Here is a 20,957-nt window from a genome sequence, read left to right as displayed (position 1 = left end):
TTTTCTTTCTTCTATTGGAAACAGCCTAATATGTATGAGGATAAAAGATCTGAACAAGAATTTCCGCCTCCCGAACTTTCGAATAACAATTATTTTCCTGATAACGAATATCGGTACAAACTCGAAGTCTCGCTGGTCTAGTACGTCCAGTTGGATGAGCGGAAGAATCTTCAAAAAATTAATCATTTTTAATCCAAAATCATAATTAAATAAGTCGGAATTAAAATTTTTTAAAACAATTTTTAATTAATACAATTTATAAAGTGAGTGTCAAATAATAGAGTAACAACAATCTACTTATAAATGAAAATTAAGTCTAAACGCTTGTCCTCTGGGCGGCGGTATTTATAGGGGGTTGTTATCTAAATGGCTAATCGGGTATCAAGGCCCAAGTTTCTTAATTCCTCTCCCCTTAAAACTCAAGCTAGAAACTTTTTGTTCGGACGTGGCTTCAGGAACAAAGCGTGGATTCAATTCCGTTTGTAGATGCAAAAACTACAAGTAATTAGAGTAATCAAGCATACTATTGAGAACGAAGTCAATGAAATGTAATAGTGGATTGGCACATCCTCGGTTACAGCTTCCAGACTGTGTCCTATTGGAATTGGTACGTCTTGGAGTTTCAATTTTTACTGAAATTCCACCGATGTTTCCTTCTGGTCAGGAATGGTAAATTCTTGAGTTTGCAGGCAATTGGCAGGCATAACGTAGATTTGGCAGTTCTTTGGAGAGGGGCAATGTTCTGCCTGTGGGATTGTCCTACTAATCGTTGTTTGTTCCAGAGATGTGTAGGATTAATCTTTTACTTCGGTCTAGACAAAAGAACATGTTTTCCGTTGTTGCAGGTTGCATCGCTCGCTCTTGGGGTATTGGCAAACATATCTTCTTTCTTCTAAATGCCAGCTGTGAGAATACCACTTTCCATTTGAATAGTACCTGGTAGGTGCTAGGAGCAGTGTTGCATTTTCATTTGGAATAGGAAATATCTGATACAATTTATATTCAAATCTACTAAAAACTGGAACTTTCAAAATCATTTTTAATTCTGAATTCTGCATATAGATATGTAATTAATTCGGATTGTTCTAAAAATGTATAAGGGTGTTTATCTGAATGAATTATTTGCCTCTTATCGTACTTTTTCAGTGATGTTTCTTTAAGAGAATTTATTTGGTAAATATCAACTAATTCTATATTCAGTATATTAGCCTTTGATAGGGAAATTGTCATTAATATTTTTTTAATGAAACCCAAGATTAACTCGTGCCAACTTAAAAAAGGTGGCAGGACTTCCATGGATGAGAATTGCTCAGAATAGAACAAAATGGAAAGAACTAAGGGAGGCCTATGTCCAATTCTGGACGAAGAAGCTCTAGAAGAAGAAGATATGTTTTTCTAAAACCATTTTTAATCAATTATTTCCATATGGACCTTGTCGGACAGCTAATCTTTGAGCGAAAAATCGTCGATTACTAACAAAATTTTGACCTGATTAGTTATTACCACCTGTAGCAGTCTCACGGGTATTTATAAAACCTCCAGAACAATTGCAAATATTTCGAGAGGATTGTTTGCGCAAAATGACGAGCAACTAAAGACTGATTCGACGATTTTAGGAATTTTATCAATAAAATATAATTAATTATCTATTAAAGTACGTGTGGCATATCTGTTTCACGTGAACGTGCAGGTCTCGTGAAAGAAACGACGCACGTGATTTTAAAAAAGTGCAAAAAACAAAAAATTCCTAATTTCATTTTATTTAAAAAAATAGTTCAACTAATCCTCACGTGATTTATGTAATGATACGCCCTATATTTGAAGAATTCGCAATATATCCAAAAATCCAAAATGTTTTTTTTCTTGTGGGGCTTATCTATAATAGTCGATGGATCGGTTGATAACAAGACGAGTTCCTATATAAACCTCAAGAGTTTGAAGGCAAGTTAGCCGTTCAGCAATGTACCGTCTCGTGCTCTTAGTGATCCTGTCCATCTTGGGTTCTTTGGTGGTTGTTGATGGTCGACGACCTCCACCCCGACCAACTCCACCTCCATCATCTGATGATGACACTCTGCTGTTGGTTCACACTGTAAGTATGCAACTTAAAAGAAAATCAATGTAATTTGTAGATTTTCAAAAAATAAACCGGAATTCTTATCGAGGCGCTAAACTATTTTTCAAACAAGGAGAGCTCGGCATTCTAAGCTGAGAAAATTTGAAAATATATTTCCGAATTTTTTCTTATTGCAAAAAGTACGTTTTGCTCTATGAGCTGAGGAAGTTTCAAGAACTTTTACGGAATTTAGAAATAGGAAATTTCCTGGAGATTTTCAAATTTGAGCTCTGTTTTCAATAAATATCCTAAAAACCGCCAAAAAAAATCGTTTTAAGAACTGAGAAGGTTATAGAAAATTGTAATTGGTATTTGCAGAATAGGAGCCCCAGGCATATTTTCAAGTGAATTCTCCGAATTTTTTTATTCAAAAAAGGTTATCAAAAAGATCTGAAAAAATGGTGATGTTTTTGCGAATTTTTAAATTTTGAGTGTTATTCCAAACAACTTCCCCAAAATAATGAATTTCTTAAATATCAAATCTCTAAAGTATGTAGGCATTTATTCTATTCCAAAGATTAAGCTCTGTTTGATAAGCAGAGAAAGCTTGAATAAAATTTTGAGACTTGACAGTTTCTTGGAAAATTTGCGATTCAAAAATACTCGAACTGCTCTATTAGCTAACGAGGTTTCAAAAAATGGTCTCAATTCAGGAATTTTTGTGAAATTCTAAACCTGAGACATATTTCCGAGCCATATCCGTTATAAGTTCCGTAAAATTATTACTTTCTTCAAAATTAAAATAGGTACAATGTCGTTCTTTATTCGTTTATACAGAACAGATTCGACTCTATACTGTGGAGAGATCAGATAAAATTCTGCTAACGCATATAATTTCTGGAAACTTTCAAACTTGAGCGATGGGTTTCATCAATTTCCTAATAGCTGCCACAAAAAAATTGGCTTGATAACGAAATCAGACAAAAAATGGCACTTTCTAATATTCAAAAGAGCACATTTCACGCATTAAACTGGCAAGCTTTTGCAAAATTATCCTCATAAAAATGTTGTCTATGTTTTCCAGTCATAATCTAAACATCTTCTTTAAAATAAAAAAAAAACTGTTTGTTTCTGTTCTATAAATATATAAACTGGAAAAAAATCTCACCATATCAAGAATGTCATGAACATTTATAAACTTGATCAAGTTTTCGCTCGAATTCTAAACAATTTGCACAAAATCTTTTTTTGAACCAAAACAATTTCAAGCTCAAACGTATTCCGTCCGAAAGAGCACATTTTACTTTATGAGATAAGGGAGTTTTAAATAATACTCCGGCATTAGGAATTTAGTGGCTGTTTTAAAAAGATCAAAAGATTTTAGATCAAAATACATACAAAGCAAGTATTTTTTCGAAAGCAAGAGCACAGTTTGCTCTATTAGTTTATGAGCTTTTATACTGGATCCCACATCTGGAGTTTAACAAATCTGTAAAATTAAGCTCTATATGCTATCGGTCTTCACACATAATACCTAATTATTTTCTTAAAAACCCAAAAAATATATAGTCTTTCGATTCAACAGAACACATTTTGTTTTAGAATATGAAAAATAAAAAAAGCATATCCTTATTCAGGAAGGCGTTGAAAATGTGTAAGCCTAAACCAATTTCTCTCTCGGGATTTTAAACAATTTTCAACAAAATTAATTCACGCTCAGGCTTTTTATATTTGGAAGCCTAAATTCAGGAAATTGTTTAAACTGTGCTCCTTTGGGTCTAGAAACAAGTTTCGAAACCGCGTTTTCTAATTTCAATTCAACCGATATTTGCATCGCTTTTCATGCACTTTGTCGTCCATTCCAGCTCTTCAGGCATGGAAACCGAACGCCCAACTCCAAGGTCTACAGCAGCAACCCCATTTCAAACTCCAGCTTCTACTGGCCTCATGGGTATGGGCAGCTAACCGAGGTGAGCGCCCGCTAAGTGTAAACAAACATGTTACTAACATTCTGCTGATTCTAGGAGGGAAAAAGGACGGAGTACCGGATAGGAACCACCCTTAGGGAACGGTACCAAAACTTCCTAGGCAACGCCTACAACATTGACTTCATCGACTCCCGAACAACGAATGTTAACCGCACCAAAATGTCCTTGCAGCTGGTGCTGGCTGGATTATGGCCTCCAACTGGCCAGCAGGTGTTCCTGCCATGGCTCAACTGGCAGCCAATTCCCTACAACTACCTAACAAACGACAAGGTAGCATTGGGCAGACTTTAAACCACTTCTCCAGTATTCGATTAACTTTTTATAGGAACTCAGTGGAACCAGCGTTTGCAGCAACTACGATACCTTAGTGGACGAAGTGGAAAACTCCGATGAGATCCAAGAACTTTTGTCTGTATATGATGAAATCTTTGAGTACATCTCCAATCAAACTGGGGAGGACTTTAGCACTCCCGATGACATGTTCAGTTTGTACTTCGAATCAGTTGCTCAGGTAGACTTAATTTACTACTCAAAAAAGCGCGGAAATAATTTAAAGTGTTTCAGGTCGAATACGGGTATCCAGTGGAAGAATGGTTGGAGGAAGTGTTTCCGGACGATTTGGAGAAAATCACCAAAGATGTCTACTACATTGGCACCAACACAACGGCTCTGAAGCGAATTGCAGGAGGTAATTATAGGTATATATTATCTTAAGAGTCAATTATCTGCAGTTTTTCATAGATAATTGCGGCTTGTGGATTTACACATTAACAGTTTTATTTCTAAGTTGAATGGATAAATCTGTTCTGAATGATGTTTACAGCTTTTTACAACTGTCCATTGTGTAAAACATGTTCTTTTATTGCTCTTAATGCAAGCAAATATGTTTTCGCTATCACCGTTCTTCTACGTCCATTGAATGCTCATACCACAGTAGGTCTGAGTAACACTGTGTTGAGCTGCGCTTTTGAGTTGGTACCGCTCTCTGAGTTAATGAGTTTTAACTCATTGGTTAATGGCTTATAACTCATGGCCGATGACGGAATTTTAACATCTAACAAGAAAAATCCATCAACATATTGTTTTTGCGCATGCGATTGCTTGAAACTATTTGGTCTAAAACGGCAAAATCCGGAAATTTTGAGGTAACTTTAAAAATTTTCAGAGCGACGAGAGTGACGAGTTTTTCAAATATTGATTTGATGCTTTTGCTTTTTCTGGTCGTTTTTTGAGGAAAATTTGTTGAAAAAAACAAGAAAACTGTGTTTCGATTTTGTCCCAAATTCAAAGGTAAAACGCTTATTCGAAAAAGACGATAAAGAAGACCAAACTGTAAATTCGATTACTTTTTTTGTAAAATCCATCTTTTCTTTCTTTTTACATAACAGACTCTCAGTTTGCCAGTATTTTACAGTGAAAAGTTAGGAAAAACGCGTTGTTATGTTTAGAGAGAGTTTTGTTTAGAAATATTGACCTAAAAGTGAAGAAACCGGAATTTAAATAAACCAAATYATTCACAGCGACAAAAGTGACGAGTTTTCCGAATAATTGTTTATAAACTTTCACTTATTCTGATCGGGGAAATATTTTTGGAACAACATCTAGAATCGATAAAGCTGTTCAGGAATCGAGTGTATTTAGATAGAATTTATTTAATAATTTTAGTAGAAAATACCTGAAGATTGTCTGTTTTTTAAGTAAAACTAAAAATAATACATTTTTTGCGTAGCAAGAATTGCTTAATAGAAACTTTGCTATTTTCCGATTATATTTGTTTGCTCTCTGGTCGTTTTTTAAAGATCTTAATTACTTTCGGTGAAAAACTGAATAAAATTATTTGGTTTTTGTGCCAAATTCGGAGCTGAAAAGAGTTTTCTAAAGTTCTCTGCAAATCGATGAATGAGGTCAATTTTCCAGCATTCGTCATTGTTGGCGGCAAAGACCCCATTCAGAAAAGAATAAAATCCTCAGAAAACTATACTTTTTGCGTTTTTGATTAAAAATTTTTAGTTTTGTAATCGATTTTTGCGGAAACCTTAATAGTTTTCGGGTAAACATGGAAAAATCTATTTTCGTTTTTGTCCCGACTTCGACTCCTACAAATCCTCCTCCTGAAAATCCTACAAAGCTATAAATATATCTTGTAATTTTTCGCGTAAAATACATCCAGATCGTCAGTATTTTTAAGTAAAACTCTACAAAATAGAACGTTTTGGGCAGAAAGCACAGAAAAAAAAATCAGTCAAAACTCAAAAACCACATTTTGTTAACAAACTTTACAGTCAATGCAAGCAATGAGTTTTCCAAATAATTTATTATAAAATTATTTGATTTCAGTGCTAAATTCAAAGCAGGAAATGGATTTCAAAACTTTTTACAAAGCGACGAAGATTTCAAAATTTATTTCATAATTTTTGGCGGAAAATATCTTAAAATTCTCAGCACTTTTAAGTGAAACTTTTGAGCATTTAGAAGAAAGAGTATCTTGGCTAAAACTGGAAAATTCTGAAATTTGAAGATATTTTAAAAACGTTATTAATAACTGGCCTTTAAAATAAATCTAAAAAAGGACATCATCATTTTTTCCCTCCAAGGAACTGAGTTACTGCGCTAGTGCGTTGGGTGGGCGCACCAAGCCATTTGCGTAGCACTACGCCAACTCCTAAAAATTCATTGAGTTATCCAGGCCTATATTACAGACAAGAAAGCAACTATTTTTCATTTTTTTTTAACTGTCTTTCTTGAACGCATATCTGTATAATCGGCTGCCAACAAAGGATATATTCTTCAGTAACGCACATATTCCTTCTTTTCATGCGTATTTGAAGGTTGCACAAGACCTGATTCGATACTTCTTCTGCTAATACCATAAATATGTTGTCTGAATAGTTTCTCGTTTTCTCGCCTTTTAAATAAGTTATATAGAGTCTTCATCCGACTTAGCTAAATGCCAGATTCTTTTTAAAAGAAAGTGGCGCATTATAGAACAGCGCAAAAGAACCTGACCGATTACTTCAAATGCGCCGGAATATCAAGGCTGCACTCCACTTGATTGTATTTCCGACGCGTTGAAAGTATGAATCTGTAATCAAGCCCTTAACAACCATTCTGATTATCCGCAGGCTTTCTGCTGAGAAAAATCATCAACGACTCCAAGGCCAAAATCGATGGGCTGCTCACTCCCGAGAATAGAAAAATGTTCTTGTACTCCGCCCACGAAAGAAATGTTGCCAACCTCCTCATTACCCTTGGAGTTTATGGGGATGAAATCCCCACCTACGGCTCCCATGTCATAGTGGAGTTGCATAACATTACAAACGTGTACGGATTCAAGGTACGCATCAGCTGATTATTCAAAGCTTTGACGGACTTAAAACCTCAAATTTGCAATTGCTTGCAGGTTCTTTATCAAGACTGGACAACCTCCCAACCCCAACTTTTAACTATCCCTGGTTGCGCAGCTTTCTGTCCATACGACGAGTTCGTTGAGCTACTCGCAGAGGTAATTGCTGATGAAGACGACTGCGAAACATCGTAATTACGTGCTTAATAAGGCGGCAATAAAAACGCATTGAAAGTTTGATAGGATTTATGTATTTATTTAGCACCAATGACAAAGTTATCGTAAATCTTCAGCAATTCTGGCGGCGTTCGAGGTGGCGCCAGCTTTAGAGCCATCTCGAAGTGCTCCATTCGGACGCATTTGCTTTGGATGTCTTCGCTTAGGGCGAACATCGCCGCTTCTTTGCAAATGCCCGTGATTTCCGCGCCGGAGTAGCCTTGCGTTGCTTCTACCAGCATTTCAACGGACACGCCTTCAGTCTGAAATAAATCTATGAATTTCTGTTATTCTGGGAGACACTGTAGGACTTACCGGCATTTTGAGAAACTGGATTCTGAAAATATCCCGTCTAACATCGGCGTCTGGCAATGCCACGTAAACAGCCCTGTCTATCCTGCCAGGGCGAATTAGGGCTTTGTCGATCCGATCAGGTCGGTTAGTGGCTGCTAAAATGTTAACATCAGCTAGCGGAGTGATTCCATCTAGCTCAGTCAGAAGCTGGGCCAAAACGCGCTCTTGGACACTAGTAGTCGCATCTATAACATTTTTTCTTGTTTTGAAAGCATTTTTCTAGACATCGAACCCAAATATAACATTATAACAGTAATTTTTCCCCTCAAATAAAAACCCGCGTATTTTTGCAACTCAATTTGACAAAATCCCATTCATAATCACACAGAGTTAGTTCTACCCAAATTAAGTTCCATTTTACTCACCAGAGCTTCTTTCGCCTGCGAGAGCGTCAATTTCGTCGAAAAACACCACAGAAGGGGCAACTTGTCGCGCTTTCCTAAAGACGTCCCTAATCGCTTTTTCGGACTCTCCCACCCATTTACTAAATAATTCTGATCCTACAAGTCAAATAACTCTGGCTAGCAGCAGATTAGAGCGCAGTGTCACGGACTACCTTTTATGGTAATGAAATTTAGGCCGCTTTCCGTTGCTAGAGCCTTCGCAATCATAGTTTTAGAGCAACCGGGAGGGCCAAACATTAGAACTCCCTTAGGCGGCGAGATTCCCAATCTTTTAAAGCTCTCCGGGTACTTTAAAGGCCACTCTACCGACTGGCTTAACAAGGCCTTCATCTTACTGTGTCCGCCGATGTCTGTCCATTTCACATTGGGTGTCTGCAAAAAGGTGAAAACTTTGCAGATTTTCCAATAAAAGTGGATGAGAGTCCATTACCTCAATCTGAACCTCACGCATCGCACTCGGCCGGACTTTTCTCAGCGCCGCCTTCAGGTCATCCAAATCTATTTTCGGGACTGACCGTCTCGAGCTGAGCAAACTGGCTTGAGAGCAGACAGATACCAGATCAGCGCCCACGTATCCGTGCGCAGTCATCGCAATTTCCTGTAGTTCGGCCTCAGAAACCTTCTGAGACATGGCGGAGAGTATTTTGCGCAGAATGAGTTTTCGCGCTTTGGGGTTTGGAGTTGGGATTTCGATTTCCCGGTCCAGTCTGCCGCATCTTCGGAACGCCGGCTCAATCTGATCAATCTTGTTGGTGGTTGCGATAATGAAGACTTTGGCTGCGATTTGCGATAGTTCATCCATGCGAGCCAGCATTGTGGAAATGATGCGCTTCTCAGCCTCAACTATCCGACCTGAATAAAAACAGCAAAAATATTTGGTAAAATGTACAATAGATCSAAAAAATAGCATTGTATTWTGTCGGTCAAAGTTTATTATTTATAGATAAGTTCTATATTGTTGAGGCGGATTCATTTTTACAAACTTCTTTTTGGGTATTATATTATATATTGTATTTATTATTTATATTTTTAATATGTCTGCGGGTATCGGGGCAACATCGGGCAGCTCAGACAGCCAAAAAGTATACAGTTAAAGSCTCATATTTTCTGAGTAATTCGAATTTTTAATAGACCTTGAGTCACMCAAAAAGAAGTTAGGATTTATTTAATTTAAGCTTTGYGTTAAATTTGCGATGCRGTGTTTAAGCGACTTTTTCTTACCATTTCTCGAAGGACACAAAATATCAATTTCRTCCAAAAGAATTACACTTGGTGACTTATCTATGGCGCTCTTGAACAATTTATTGACGGTTTCTTCGGGGCTTTTGGAATTTTTACTGTACAAATATGTGGCAGATATTTCCACCACATTGACTCGAAGAGTGTGTGCAATAAATTTGGCCAGTGTAGTTTTACCAGTTCCGGTGTTACCATATAAAAGTACAGACTTGTTGTGCATGAAGCCGTTCGTACTGGAGGATTTAAATGCGGCATTGATCAATTCCCTAATTTCCCTCGTTTCCTCATCCAATCCTGCAACCTGATAGTGGGCTTCCGTTCGAGTAGATTCAACAAAGGCTATTTCTGTGCTGAAAGTTTAATAGGTTTTCATCAGCCGAGTCTAAGCAAAAATGCGTGAACTTACCCAAATATCTTCCACTTCGTTTTGTCATCAACTAAATAGAACTTTCTGTGGGCACCTACAGAAAGGCCCTCAAGCATTTGGCAAATATTGCTTTGTTCAATTAGTTTTACCTCAAACTGAAGCTTCGTTCCATAAAACATTAGATGGATTATGCTGTTGTTCGTAACGTATCTATCTTCGTAGGTTTTGCAAATGCGGCTATTCAGCTCAGGGCCGATTTCCATCGATTTGGGCCCATTCAGCAAAACCACCGACACTTGGCTAGCCACTGAAGCTGCTGATTTATCAAACGTTCTCACCCTGAGCTTATCATTTACCTCAAATTTCGAATTCTCCAAACCTGCAAGTTTAAACGTTAGCGTACTGCAAGGTGGATTAACGGGGAATTAGTGAATACCATTTTTAGTCACCATGACTGAAGTGAGGCTTTTTCCGGCGGTGGGCCACACTTTCCTGACTAGAGGGGCTGCCTTTTGTGCCAACTGCTCCACCATCACAAATTCCCCGATTGGAAAGCCACAAAGCTGCATAGCGGCTTGACTAAGGAACACCAAACCGTCCTTCTCTCGGGAACTCAGATTTTTTATGTCTTCAGACTGTTTCAGCTCCAGAACCCCATAGAGCACCTGATCCAGTATAAATGGATGCTCAAAATCATCCAACTTCTGTGGGCAAAACTCCTCATGATGCGACATATGTTTGCTGGTTAAGTAGGCTGCACATTTTTCACACTGGACCCACTGGGAGCCCCTTTTGGACTTTGTTTGGGACATGTTTATGCACGTTGTCTTCAACCACCGAATCTAATAATAATATAACTGAATATAACCTAATTTGACCCAAAGCGACAGGAAGAATGACAATCGAAAAGAACACTGTAAAATGTTCCGTTCGTTAGATGCTGAGATCGCATGTTGCCTGTTGTTTAATCCGGTATGACCCACAGATGGCACGGATGAAACTCCGCAAATCTCTGTTGGATTTAAAAAATAGCTTTCAATTTTGTTGAACAAATTTATTTAGAATCTTCCTTAAGAGGCGTAAATTTTGCACATATTGAAATTGTAGAAATTATTTTCGTTTATAAATCCTTCATAGAAATGGTAACAATTTTTTTAATATTCGCAAATAATGTTTTTAAGAAACACATTTTCAAAGCAACATCAGTTTACAGGGTGCTTCAAAATTAATTGTTATTAAAAACTGAGAAATTTGCAGAAAACTATATCAGAAGGATGGCAACAAATATTGAAAACTTCGGTAACCATAGAAAAATAGAGAAAGTGGCACTAAAATAGATAAGCATAAATGGAAAAAAAATGTAGAGATCTACTTTTTTCGAAATGTTAAATTATCAAAGAGAAATTGCTCTTTGTAGTCATCATAACCGCAAATTTATGTCCATACAAATAAACATACAGTTCTGTCTTTAACTCCAAACAAGTTAATGCCTGTATGCCAAGTGCCACCTTATTGTGCCACTCTTCTCGAGCAGCTTCTCGTGTTCGGTTAATTAACGTCTGCTCAGTTTGAACCGGTGTTCATAAACCATTGGTTTAATGTGTCTTTGTGTTATATGTATCATATATATGTGGTAGGAATGTAGCTCTTCCTCGGTATCTATTTGGTGCCTGGAAAGTGTCAAAGCTCTGGCTACCCCTGAAAAGCTCTGCTACAATTATCTCCAATACATATTCCTGTGTGTCTGGAACCCGAACATCTATTGTCGTCCACTATCTTCCTGAACCCAATCGTCCAGTATGTCGGGACCCTTTTTGGCGTCAGTTCTTACAGCTTCTGATATGTTAATGCGGCATTTCCCCAAAACTAATCGCATATAAGTGTTCCAATAGGCCAATTCCAATACGAATTAAAGGTTGGACAATTTAAACATAATGGTTAATAACAAAGTTAACATTCGATTTTCAACTCATAATATCTTCTAAAAACTGTTTTCAGAATTTTTCTTGTACTCTCCAACTAAGCCCCTATTACCCCCTAAAAGAAATGACGCCTATTTTGAATAACCCGGTATATGTAAATCGAGTCATCAATCTTAACCCAGTTGAAATGAAAATCGCGCTTGTTTAACGTTAATTACCGGACAATCTCGATAATGGTCCAGACTTAACCAGCCTTAACAAAATGTTCGAGCCTTTTACAAGCAACTCACGTAGAAACGATAAATAATTCAGACCAAAAACCTCTCTAAAAATAAATCTGACCAGTACGAATTGCACGAATTACAGTCGATCTACCGTAATTGCATAATTGGCCAGATCAGATTAAAATAATTGTGTTGGAGGCGATGGCAAATGGAGTATCGGGTAAATTGGGTTTATACACCCTGAAAAGCGAATTATTTGAAGCTTGATGGATGATTGTTGAATATATCCAACTCAAAGAAATCTTCTGAACGCCTGTGTTTGCAAAAATCATAAAAAAGTGATTTACTTTTTTTGCGCTTCGAAACCACTTAAGTTTGTTTAGAATCGTCAGAGGGCATTTGAACTTTTGGACTCAGCAGCGTGCTTGCATTCATGTCTGATAAATTTGTATAAATAAAAAGTTTTAATTTGTTTTATGCAATGAATTCACTGTTGCTTGGATTATGAAAGAAAAAAATTAAAACATGCAGACGCCTTAAAGTGAGACTCTTAGCTACAGTTTTCTTCCCGAGATGAGAGTCTCCTTATCAAATATTTGTTCAAGAAATAACAAAATTTTGAACCTTTAGTTTGGGAAATAGCTAGGAAAACTGTAGGAAAACTAAAGTACTGTTTTGCATTAAAAATATAGTGAATTTAGGTCGAGTATTTAAGTTAAAAAAACAAAAAAAAATTAGTAAACCAAATTACCATAAACGTATTAAAATGTAGATTTTCAATCAAGATGAAACGACAACAAACAAAGAAAACATACTTAATTTAGGGCAAACGGTAAGCAAATCCTGCATGTACCCATCAAGAACGAGCCAACATTTTTTCTTTTCCTTGCCGCTTCCATTGAGCACTTATTATAACCATTTAAGCTTTTTAAAGCAATCAATCAAGCAGCTTCTTGCATTATGCGTAAAAAAGCAGCAACTTACCTTGTAGACATTGCTTACCAGGGCATGACCACCCAACTATTACTTGCAGTCCGTCCTGACGCTATAATTTCCATCTACAGTAATTTCTAAATTCCCCGATAATTACACTGAACTGCATTATTCTTCTTCGAATTAATCGCTATGACCGGAAAAACGTCATTATTCCTGCAATTGGCCTGCATTTCGAATCTCGGCACAAAGTCTCGATTTAGTCATTGTGTTGGTACGGCAAAAGTACGCCAATTTTTCCCGTAGTCAACGTGACTCTGCAATCACGAAAGCGAATCAGTTTTCATGATTTCATGATGAATTGTAGTCGTGAGACTTCAGGTCCTTGAAATAAAGCGCATTCGATGTGGTGAAGACATTCAGATATTCGAAGAAATTGCATTTGAAAGTTAAAGTTTTTGGTAAGAAGCGTAAGGTCCATTCAAAACGGTGGTTGAAACGAAGTGTCTAATTTACAATAAGAAAGTTTCACTTGACAAACCAATGAAATTTTATCTAATTTGACTCCAAATTGAAGCTTCTATACGTTAGATTTTTGTTAATTTACTACAATTTGACTCCAAATTGCTCAAATGCAAGGGACTGAAAATCTATTTAAAGTTCGAAAAACCCGTGAAGTACAGTGTTTGAATCTGATTTTAAAAAAGGAGAAAGTAAGAACTTTTTACGAACTCACTTCGATTCTTTAAATGGTGGAGCAAAATTATATTTCTAATACAAAAAGTTAATAAAAAAGACATTTAACATGGTGAACTTGAACTACAGCTGATTCGCTACAGCTAAATACGAAAAATTTGTCTTTAGTTTCACTAATTCCTGGACTTAGGAAGCGAAAATCTAATAAACCAGATACTTTCCAATAATCATATAACACATTTGTAAGGCATATAAACAAGTCTTCCAATCACTTAAGGCCTGCTAAAACCCCATCATTATCCAGTTCTTTGACCTATGGCCCAATTTTCGGCTTTTTCCTGCTCCCAAGCCCCCAAAGAAATCCGACTTAAGGCATTTGTAAAGCCTCGAACTTCTTTGTGTTGAAGCTAGATGCACGTGCAAGCTCACCAAAAAATCTATTTGCTTTTTATATTTGATTGCAAGTATAAAGTCGAGATTATCTCAGTGATATTTGCTTTGTGCTCAACCATAATCAGATGCAGCCTTGTTCAAGTGATGCACCTGGAAAATTATGTTTTCTATACAGGGTGTACCAGGTATTGATTTTCACGAGATATCAATTTCACGCCCACTAGTTCAGCTAAAATTGAAAGATTATAAAAGAACAATTTCCAGACCGAAGGCGAAAAAATGATAAAGGAGAATCTGTGGTAGAAATCGCAAAGTTGCGTCAGGAAGGGAAATCATTTGCAATAAGAAAGATAACAGCAAAGAAACTAATTAATTGGAAAGTATCTCCGCGTTATAGCTAGGGAGAGAGGAACGAGGCGGAAGTTATCCAAAAACAGACAAGGTGGTTAAAAATTGGCGTCATTCCTCTGGAGGTGTTGTCTGGCGGTGTTTTAGGAGTACAGAAAAATAGTAACAAAAATTAGTTGTTATTAAAAACTGATCATTTTACAAAAAACTATGTTAGAAAAGCGGCGACAATTAACATTACGTAAATACCTGTTGCTTCGTAATTATTTAAAACTCCGGTAACCATGGATAAATAGAGAAAGTGACAATAAGATAGAYAAGGATAAACGGTTAATTCAACRGGAACCGTTGAATGACGGAACCTATTTCGAAACCCATAACCTCGAATTATTCATTTCTTTACAATTTACAAAAACATACATTTGAGTCTGTAACTCCAAACAAGTGCCTSTGTAATCACCTTATTATGCACTCTTCTCGATCAACTTCTCGTATTCGGTTAATTAACTCCTGCTCAATGTATACCGGTGTTCAGTAATCCATTGGGTTAATGTRATCTTAGATACGTGGTAGGAATGTAGCCAGCATTTATTTGGTGCTTGGGAAAGTGTCAGTTATTGTGCTCTGAGTRCCCCTGGAAGGCCCTGATTCGATTATRTCCAATACTTGTTCGTCTGTGTCTGGAACCCGAACATCAATTGTCGTCCACTATCTTCCTGGAACCACTCTCTTCGCCCTTTGTTGGCGTGAGTTCTTTCAGCTTCTGCTATGTATTCTGCTATAGATATCCGCAAATTCGTGAAAGGAAATCCAAACTAAGTCACAGTTTGACAAATTATTGTCATTATTGACAAGGGCTATCCACCTGTAACTATCTCTTAATGACAAAAAACATCAATGCCGCTTTGACTTTTCATCAAAAAATTGTAGAAGAGAACTTTTTTAATATCAAAATTTTTCGTAATTTGAAACAAAGATCGTAATTTGTCTTTTTAAATGCTTAAGTATTCTAATATGCTTCCAATTAAACATGGAACACTTTGAAAATAATGCTTAATAACAAAGTTGAAATTCGATTTTCAACTGTTAATATCTTCTAGAAATTATCGAAAAAAAAACTTCACTATTTTTCTCGTACCTTCCAAGAGAGCCCCTATTACCCCTTAAAAGGAATGACGCCAATTTTGAATCACCCCGTTTAAAGCAAACCACCTATAGATATAAATAGAACATTGGACGAGAAATGGACAGGAACAAAGAAGAAAGTTAACATTACAAGTAGAGTCTGCGATTTAATTTATTTATGTCTTTCTACTGTAACTTAAAAGTGTATAACTAGACAAGTTAAAATTTGGCTTCTTCTGCAGTGTCTACGTTTTTGTTCGCCTAATTGCTCCCAGAGCATCTTTTTCAACCCAGTACTGAAGAAAAACGATTACACACAAGCAATTATTTCAATTTTTAACGTCGGAGATAAGAAAAAAACTCGAAAACATGAACTGTTTCGTGCCAGCCGATTTCAGCTGCAACTAATTGAATAATCGAAAACAGTATAATTAGTAGATCCGCATGAGCCTACGACAATGACGAGCTTGTTCCGAATACAAAGAGCCCGTTTATCAACACCAGAGCTATTTACCAACAAGACAGCATTTATTATTTTCTAGTATTTATGTTTGCACTATCTAATCAAGACAGCCGTTAATTGCGGCCGGGTAATTGAGGAGTGTGGATGGGTTTCCTATAAATAAATACATTGATTACTTTCTTTGTGAGTTACGAGCTTGTTGGCGCTTACTGATCTTCAAATGCGATTTCCTACTTAGTCTGAAGAGATCGAAAGGTCTTGAAATATCCCGTACAAAAAGCGAAAAATTAATTAGTTTTTAAGAAAAACTTACTAAAAGCAGTTTTGTTTGAAAATTTTTACCTTGAATTTAATTGCAGGTGATGTTTTGATGAATTATTCAACAGTGCTATTAATTCCGTATTATCACGTTCCCAACCAGACAGTATTGTGTGTACCAAAAAAGAAATATTCCTTTATTAGTCGTGGCTACCTGTGTTGAGCAAGTGCACCTGTGTCTCTTCTTCTACCTGTTCTCAATTTTTCCCGACCTCGCGCATTTATTTGCTTTTATTTACGCACCGCCAGTTTTTTTACACATTTGTTCAGCTAATTTGCTTAGTAACACCTGGACAAGAGAGTATCGAAAAATCCACACTGAGAACCTGAAAAAACCGACACTTTTTTCTGCTTTTCACTCAACACGTTGTCGACGTTTTTTGTCTGTTCGATGGCACCGAAAAAAGAAAATGCGATTATGTCGGCATGTGTGATAAACTGCCATGCTACCGGTTTTACAGATTAAATTCCTGTTCGTAATTTATCTTCTTTTTCAAATTATGTTTCCTCATGCACAGAACGACTGGCCGGAATGATGTGGTATTAGGTCTGAATATATCAACCTAAATGTGCCAATTAAAAGTTAATAATAATTATTTTACTACTATAGATTTTACTACTATAGATACTATAGATTAGTTCTAGATGATTGGGCCGCGGCGTGCATACATACAGTTTTGTTTGGGTATTTTGCCCCAAGAGGATTTGAATCCCCGAATTATAAGTTTATGTAGTAAGTAATATACAGGGTGTCGCCTAACCACATGATCAAAAGAGTACTGCGATATTATTTGGATCAAAAGAAGACGATATGACCTAACTTTTATTAACAAAAAATGATGTGGCTTCTCAGCTATTGATAAAGTTCTCCAAAAAAATTATCTTTTTTTACATAACGAGAGAATGGTACAATATATTTTGGTGAAACTCGCTGTGGTTTTGTTCTTATGTAAGACTCATATTTTGATGAAACAATCGAGTTCAGCCGTTTTGGAGAAGTGGTGAATTCTTGAGTGTCGTGGTACAAAAACTACCAGAACTTTTTATTTGACGGCTGGAATCAACTCATTTTTTTTGGTTGATGCACAAATCATTTATTCACAATTTTGTGCTCTTTGTAAAATCTTGTGGCATTCATAGTTTTTGCGCGAAAAAATATGTCTGTTTTGTTGCCACTTAACAATGTTAGACATTAACGGCAAATGTTTGTACCACGACACTCAAGAATTGACCACTTGTCCAAAACGGCTGAACTCGATTGTTTCATCAAAATATAAGTCTTATATACGAACAAATTCACAGCGAGTTTCAGTAAAATACATCGTACTATTCTCCCGATAGTTCACAAAAGATAATTTTTTGAAAATCTTTGACCATCAATAGCGGAGGTGCCAGATATTTTTTGATAATAAAAGTTAGGTCAGATCATCTTCTTTTGATGCAAAGAATATCGCAGTATCCTTTTGATCATGTGGTCTAGTGAGGAAGAATACTGGTTTTGTCTGGAAGACCAAGATTTATACGAAGACTTTAGGTTAGGAAGACCAAGACGTAAAGGGCAAGAACAAGATGAAGATTAAGACAGTGTTCTGCAAGACCAAAACATTTGGAAGATATTTGCGAGAGTCTCACAAGGCCTACATTTTTGCACAGTATCCGTGGGCTGCTAAAAATAATATTTGATTGTTCGATTGCTTGTTTGTCCTAAATTATCAGTATATATCAACGTTTACCCTTTTTATCGCATGGCTGGTTGAAAAAATAAAGCATTTATTTATTTGGAACTTTTGTGCAGAAAACGATGTGGTGCTTTTTGGGCTAAAAGGGTTTTTCTCTGATTGTAAATAAAATAAAATTGAAATCTCAATAGGAAGCCAAAATCCAAATGAAAGTGATCGATGGCAACAGAAAAAAGCTAAAATTAAAAGGGAAATTTACAAAACTTGTTAAAATACATCGAGAAATCGGGGCACGTAAACTATGCAAACAATAAAAAAGACGAATTTAAATGAAACATCGCAACACTATTTGTTTACAAAAAGCATCGATGTAATCTTTGCGAAGCATCGTTTGATCATACGGTCATCAAACAGCAAAAGGCCTGATATTATTTTATTGCTTTGTTCTGGTTATATTGTTTGTCAATTTTGTTATCACGAATATTATTTTATTTGTTTGTTCGACTTATCTAAAGGCCAGACTTCGAAGACTCTTGCCTAAGAGAACATTCAGTGTCTTTTTGAAGCCCACATTAGCTTCTTATGTGAATTTAGATTCAGAAATCGAACGCTTTTTCCAGAATTTGAGGCAACAAATATCAAAATAGCAACCGCCAAACTCTCCGCTAAAATCTCGAACTCTTATACATAAATCTTAACTAGAACTGAGCAACTGCCAAAGAGAGAATGGAACTGAACTCACAAACTGCCGGAGGCAAAATTGTGATAAATTAGATGTTCAAAGGCTCTATTGCTTCCTACTACGTAAACCTTCAAAAAAGACTTTTGTTTGTTGTCGCTTGTTAACTGTGCTTATCGTTTGCGTAAATATTTTACTAACTGTGTTAGATTATCCACGGTCCTTTGGCTACCTGAATTGAGCCATGGTAAATATTTAACAGGGGTACGTTATCTGGCAACCACTCCAACTCCTCACATTTACTTTAAGCCATGCTTACCGATTCCGGGCACTGTTAAGGTAAGTTATTGGTTCAGTTACAAGACGTTTAAATCGCACTTACTAAAACCGATAAATAGACGACACATGGAGTGGAAAAAGCCGACAAGAAAAGCAATGACGACTGTGTAACCATCACCAGAAGCAGAATATGCGGTGATAAAGGCGGCACATTTGCCGGCTTCTTTTGACGATTATCGGCGGCATCTTCACGAAATAAATAGGCGCAATGTGTGGCAAACAAGCCTCACGCTACCGGTTTTTGTTTCTTCGCTTTATTACTCTATTGTAGTACATGTTTAATCTTGTTTGCTCTTGCGGTACTAGTCGACACAATAGCGCTCACTAAACACCAAACATTTGGAGTCGGGAAAAAACACTTCGAAACCTGTGGAAACTCGTTGCAGTTATGCCAACTGCTCAACAAACGTTTCAATTGTCCTCCAATCTGACCCAATTACAAACGGCGATTCTTAACACCTCATGAATCTCACATTGAGCAATTAATAGAAAACCGACAAAAGAATAACAGCAATTCAATGGATGCCAAATACAATTAGGAAAAATGCCCTTTTGTCTATTGTTGACCTAAAGGGTCTATGATTTAAACATTAAGGAAACCGGTTGCGTAAGTGGAAGGGTGCATGTTTAAAGGGTTGGACGGTAATTTGCAACTGCACATTCTTAGATTTGCGCAGGTTTTAATTTCAACACTTCGATGGAAAACGTTTCATTCGAAGTTTTTTAAGAGGATTTCTTGGTTCATATCTTCCTGCTTTGGCAAATGTTTGAAGATTCCACATTAACTAAACTACTTAGACGGTTTTTATGACTGCATACGAATTTTTCTTATCTTTTACCATTTATTACTTTTCTAACTTTCTTTTTTAGTTGCTGGCCAAATTAATTATAACGTTAATGTTTAGTTATTATATTATTTTCCTTCCTGGGCTCCAGTAAAAGTGGGAAACAAAAATTGGTATAGCGTTTATTTCAATACGTTTCGGCGAGACAAAAGCGCCATCATCAGATTTTAAAATTCATACAAACTCATAATTGGTAAACATTACATTCATTTAGGTCTTGAAAGACCAACAACATACAAATTTTTGTTTCAAAAGAAAATAGTATAATAACAATTACATGCAGTCAGGAAAATATATCAAAAAAAATTAATGTTTAGTTAGGAAAGAATTTTTCACATTTAGAAGACGCTATTTCCTTTTACATAAAATATACAGAGTGCTACGACAATGGGATCAAACTATTAGCGTATCATTTGACTCGAAACCAACTTTGAAAGAATGCGCTACGACCTTATGATTATTTAAAACTTTTTGTACAAAATAGTTTTTACTTCCACAAGACTTTTGAATTATTTTAACTGTCATTTACATTTATAGGCTTCATTAATAGATATTATTTTCTTATATTTACATTTTAAGTTAGTTATTGTTTAATTTTTTTGAATTAACAGTCGATAAAACGCTTTCAGACCGGACACAAATGGATGGGGTTTTCACATCTATGCCAATGGAGGCGTCGAATGCAAAGTTTGTGACTTTCTGAAACTGAACGTTAACTGCGATTTGCTTGCAAGTTACTCGGTTTGAACAGCGAATCAGCTGCAATTAATGACCAAAAAAGGACGTGTTTGGCGACTCTGCGTTGGTAGATAGAAATTTTTGAAAGTGTGTTGATTTGCAAGTTTTGGCCAATTTCAACTGAGAGTTTCGGTTTTTTTTCAAATATTTAAAAAAGTTAAGTATAGTCTGCTCTCAGATAGTGCGCCAACTTAAAAGTCTAATAGAGAGGATTGTGTTTGATAAATTGGCTTAACGATAAATTTGCTGCCTGTTCCAGATTGGAAATTTTTAGAAAATATCTCAACA

General features: G+C 36.3%; 2 protein-coding genes across 2 annotated transcripts; one reads left to right on the top strand and one right to left on the bottom strand.

Annotated features, from left to right (window-relative positions):
* The first annotated feature begins 1,931 nt into the window (after positions 1-1,931).
* LOC109535573 (venom acid phosphatase Acph-1) lies at positions 1,932-7,625 on the top strand. The gene is made up of 7 exons (XM_048669544.1): positions 1,932-2,092; positions 3,922-4,026; positions 4,081-4,314; positions 4,370-4,555; positions 4,609-4,732; positions 7,167-7,378; positions 7,445-7,625. The coding sequence occupies exons 1-7, from the start codon at positions 1,961-1,963 to the stop codon at positions 7,580-7,582; spliced, it is 1,131 nt and encodes a 376-aa protein (XP_048525501.1). The 5' UTR covers positions 1,932-1,960; the 3' UTR covers positions 7,583-7,625.
* LOC109535574 (ATPase family protein 2 homolog) lies at positions 7,623-10,942 on the bottom strand. The gene is made up of 8 exons (XM_048669534.1): positions 10,404-10,942; positions 10,007-10,346; positions 9,583-9,950; positions 8,792-9,213; positions 8,514-8,733; positions 8,323-8,457; positions 7,919-8,142; positions 7,623-7,866 (listed from the first exon to the last, which is right to left on the bottom strand). The coding sequence occupies exons 1-8, from the start codon at positions 10,777-10,779 to the stop codon at positions 7,642-7,644; spliced, it is 2,310 nt and encodes a 769-aa protein (XP_048525491.1). The 5' UTR covers positions 10,780-10,942; the 3' UTR covers positions 7,623-7,641.
* Between the last annotated feature and the right edge of the window lie 10,015 nt (positions 10,943-20,957).

This window comes from Dendroctonus ponderosae, unplaced genomic scaffold (genome assembly GCF_020466585.1).
Source record: "Dendroctonus ponderosae isolate FM_Combo_2020 unplaced genomic scaffold, Dpon_F_20191213v2 Dpon_F_20191213_1, whole genome shotgun sequence".
Lineage (NCBI taxonomy): Eukaryota > Metazoa > Arthropoda > Insecta > Coleoptera > Curculionidae > Dendroctonus > Dendroctonus ponderosae.
The sequence above is the reverse complement of the archived record's forward strand: the minus strand, read 5'-3'. Positions and strand labels throughout refer to the sequence as shown.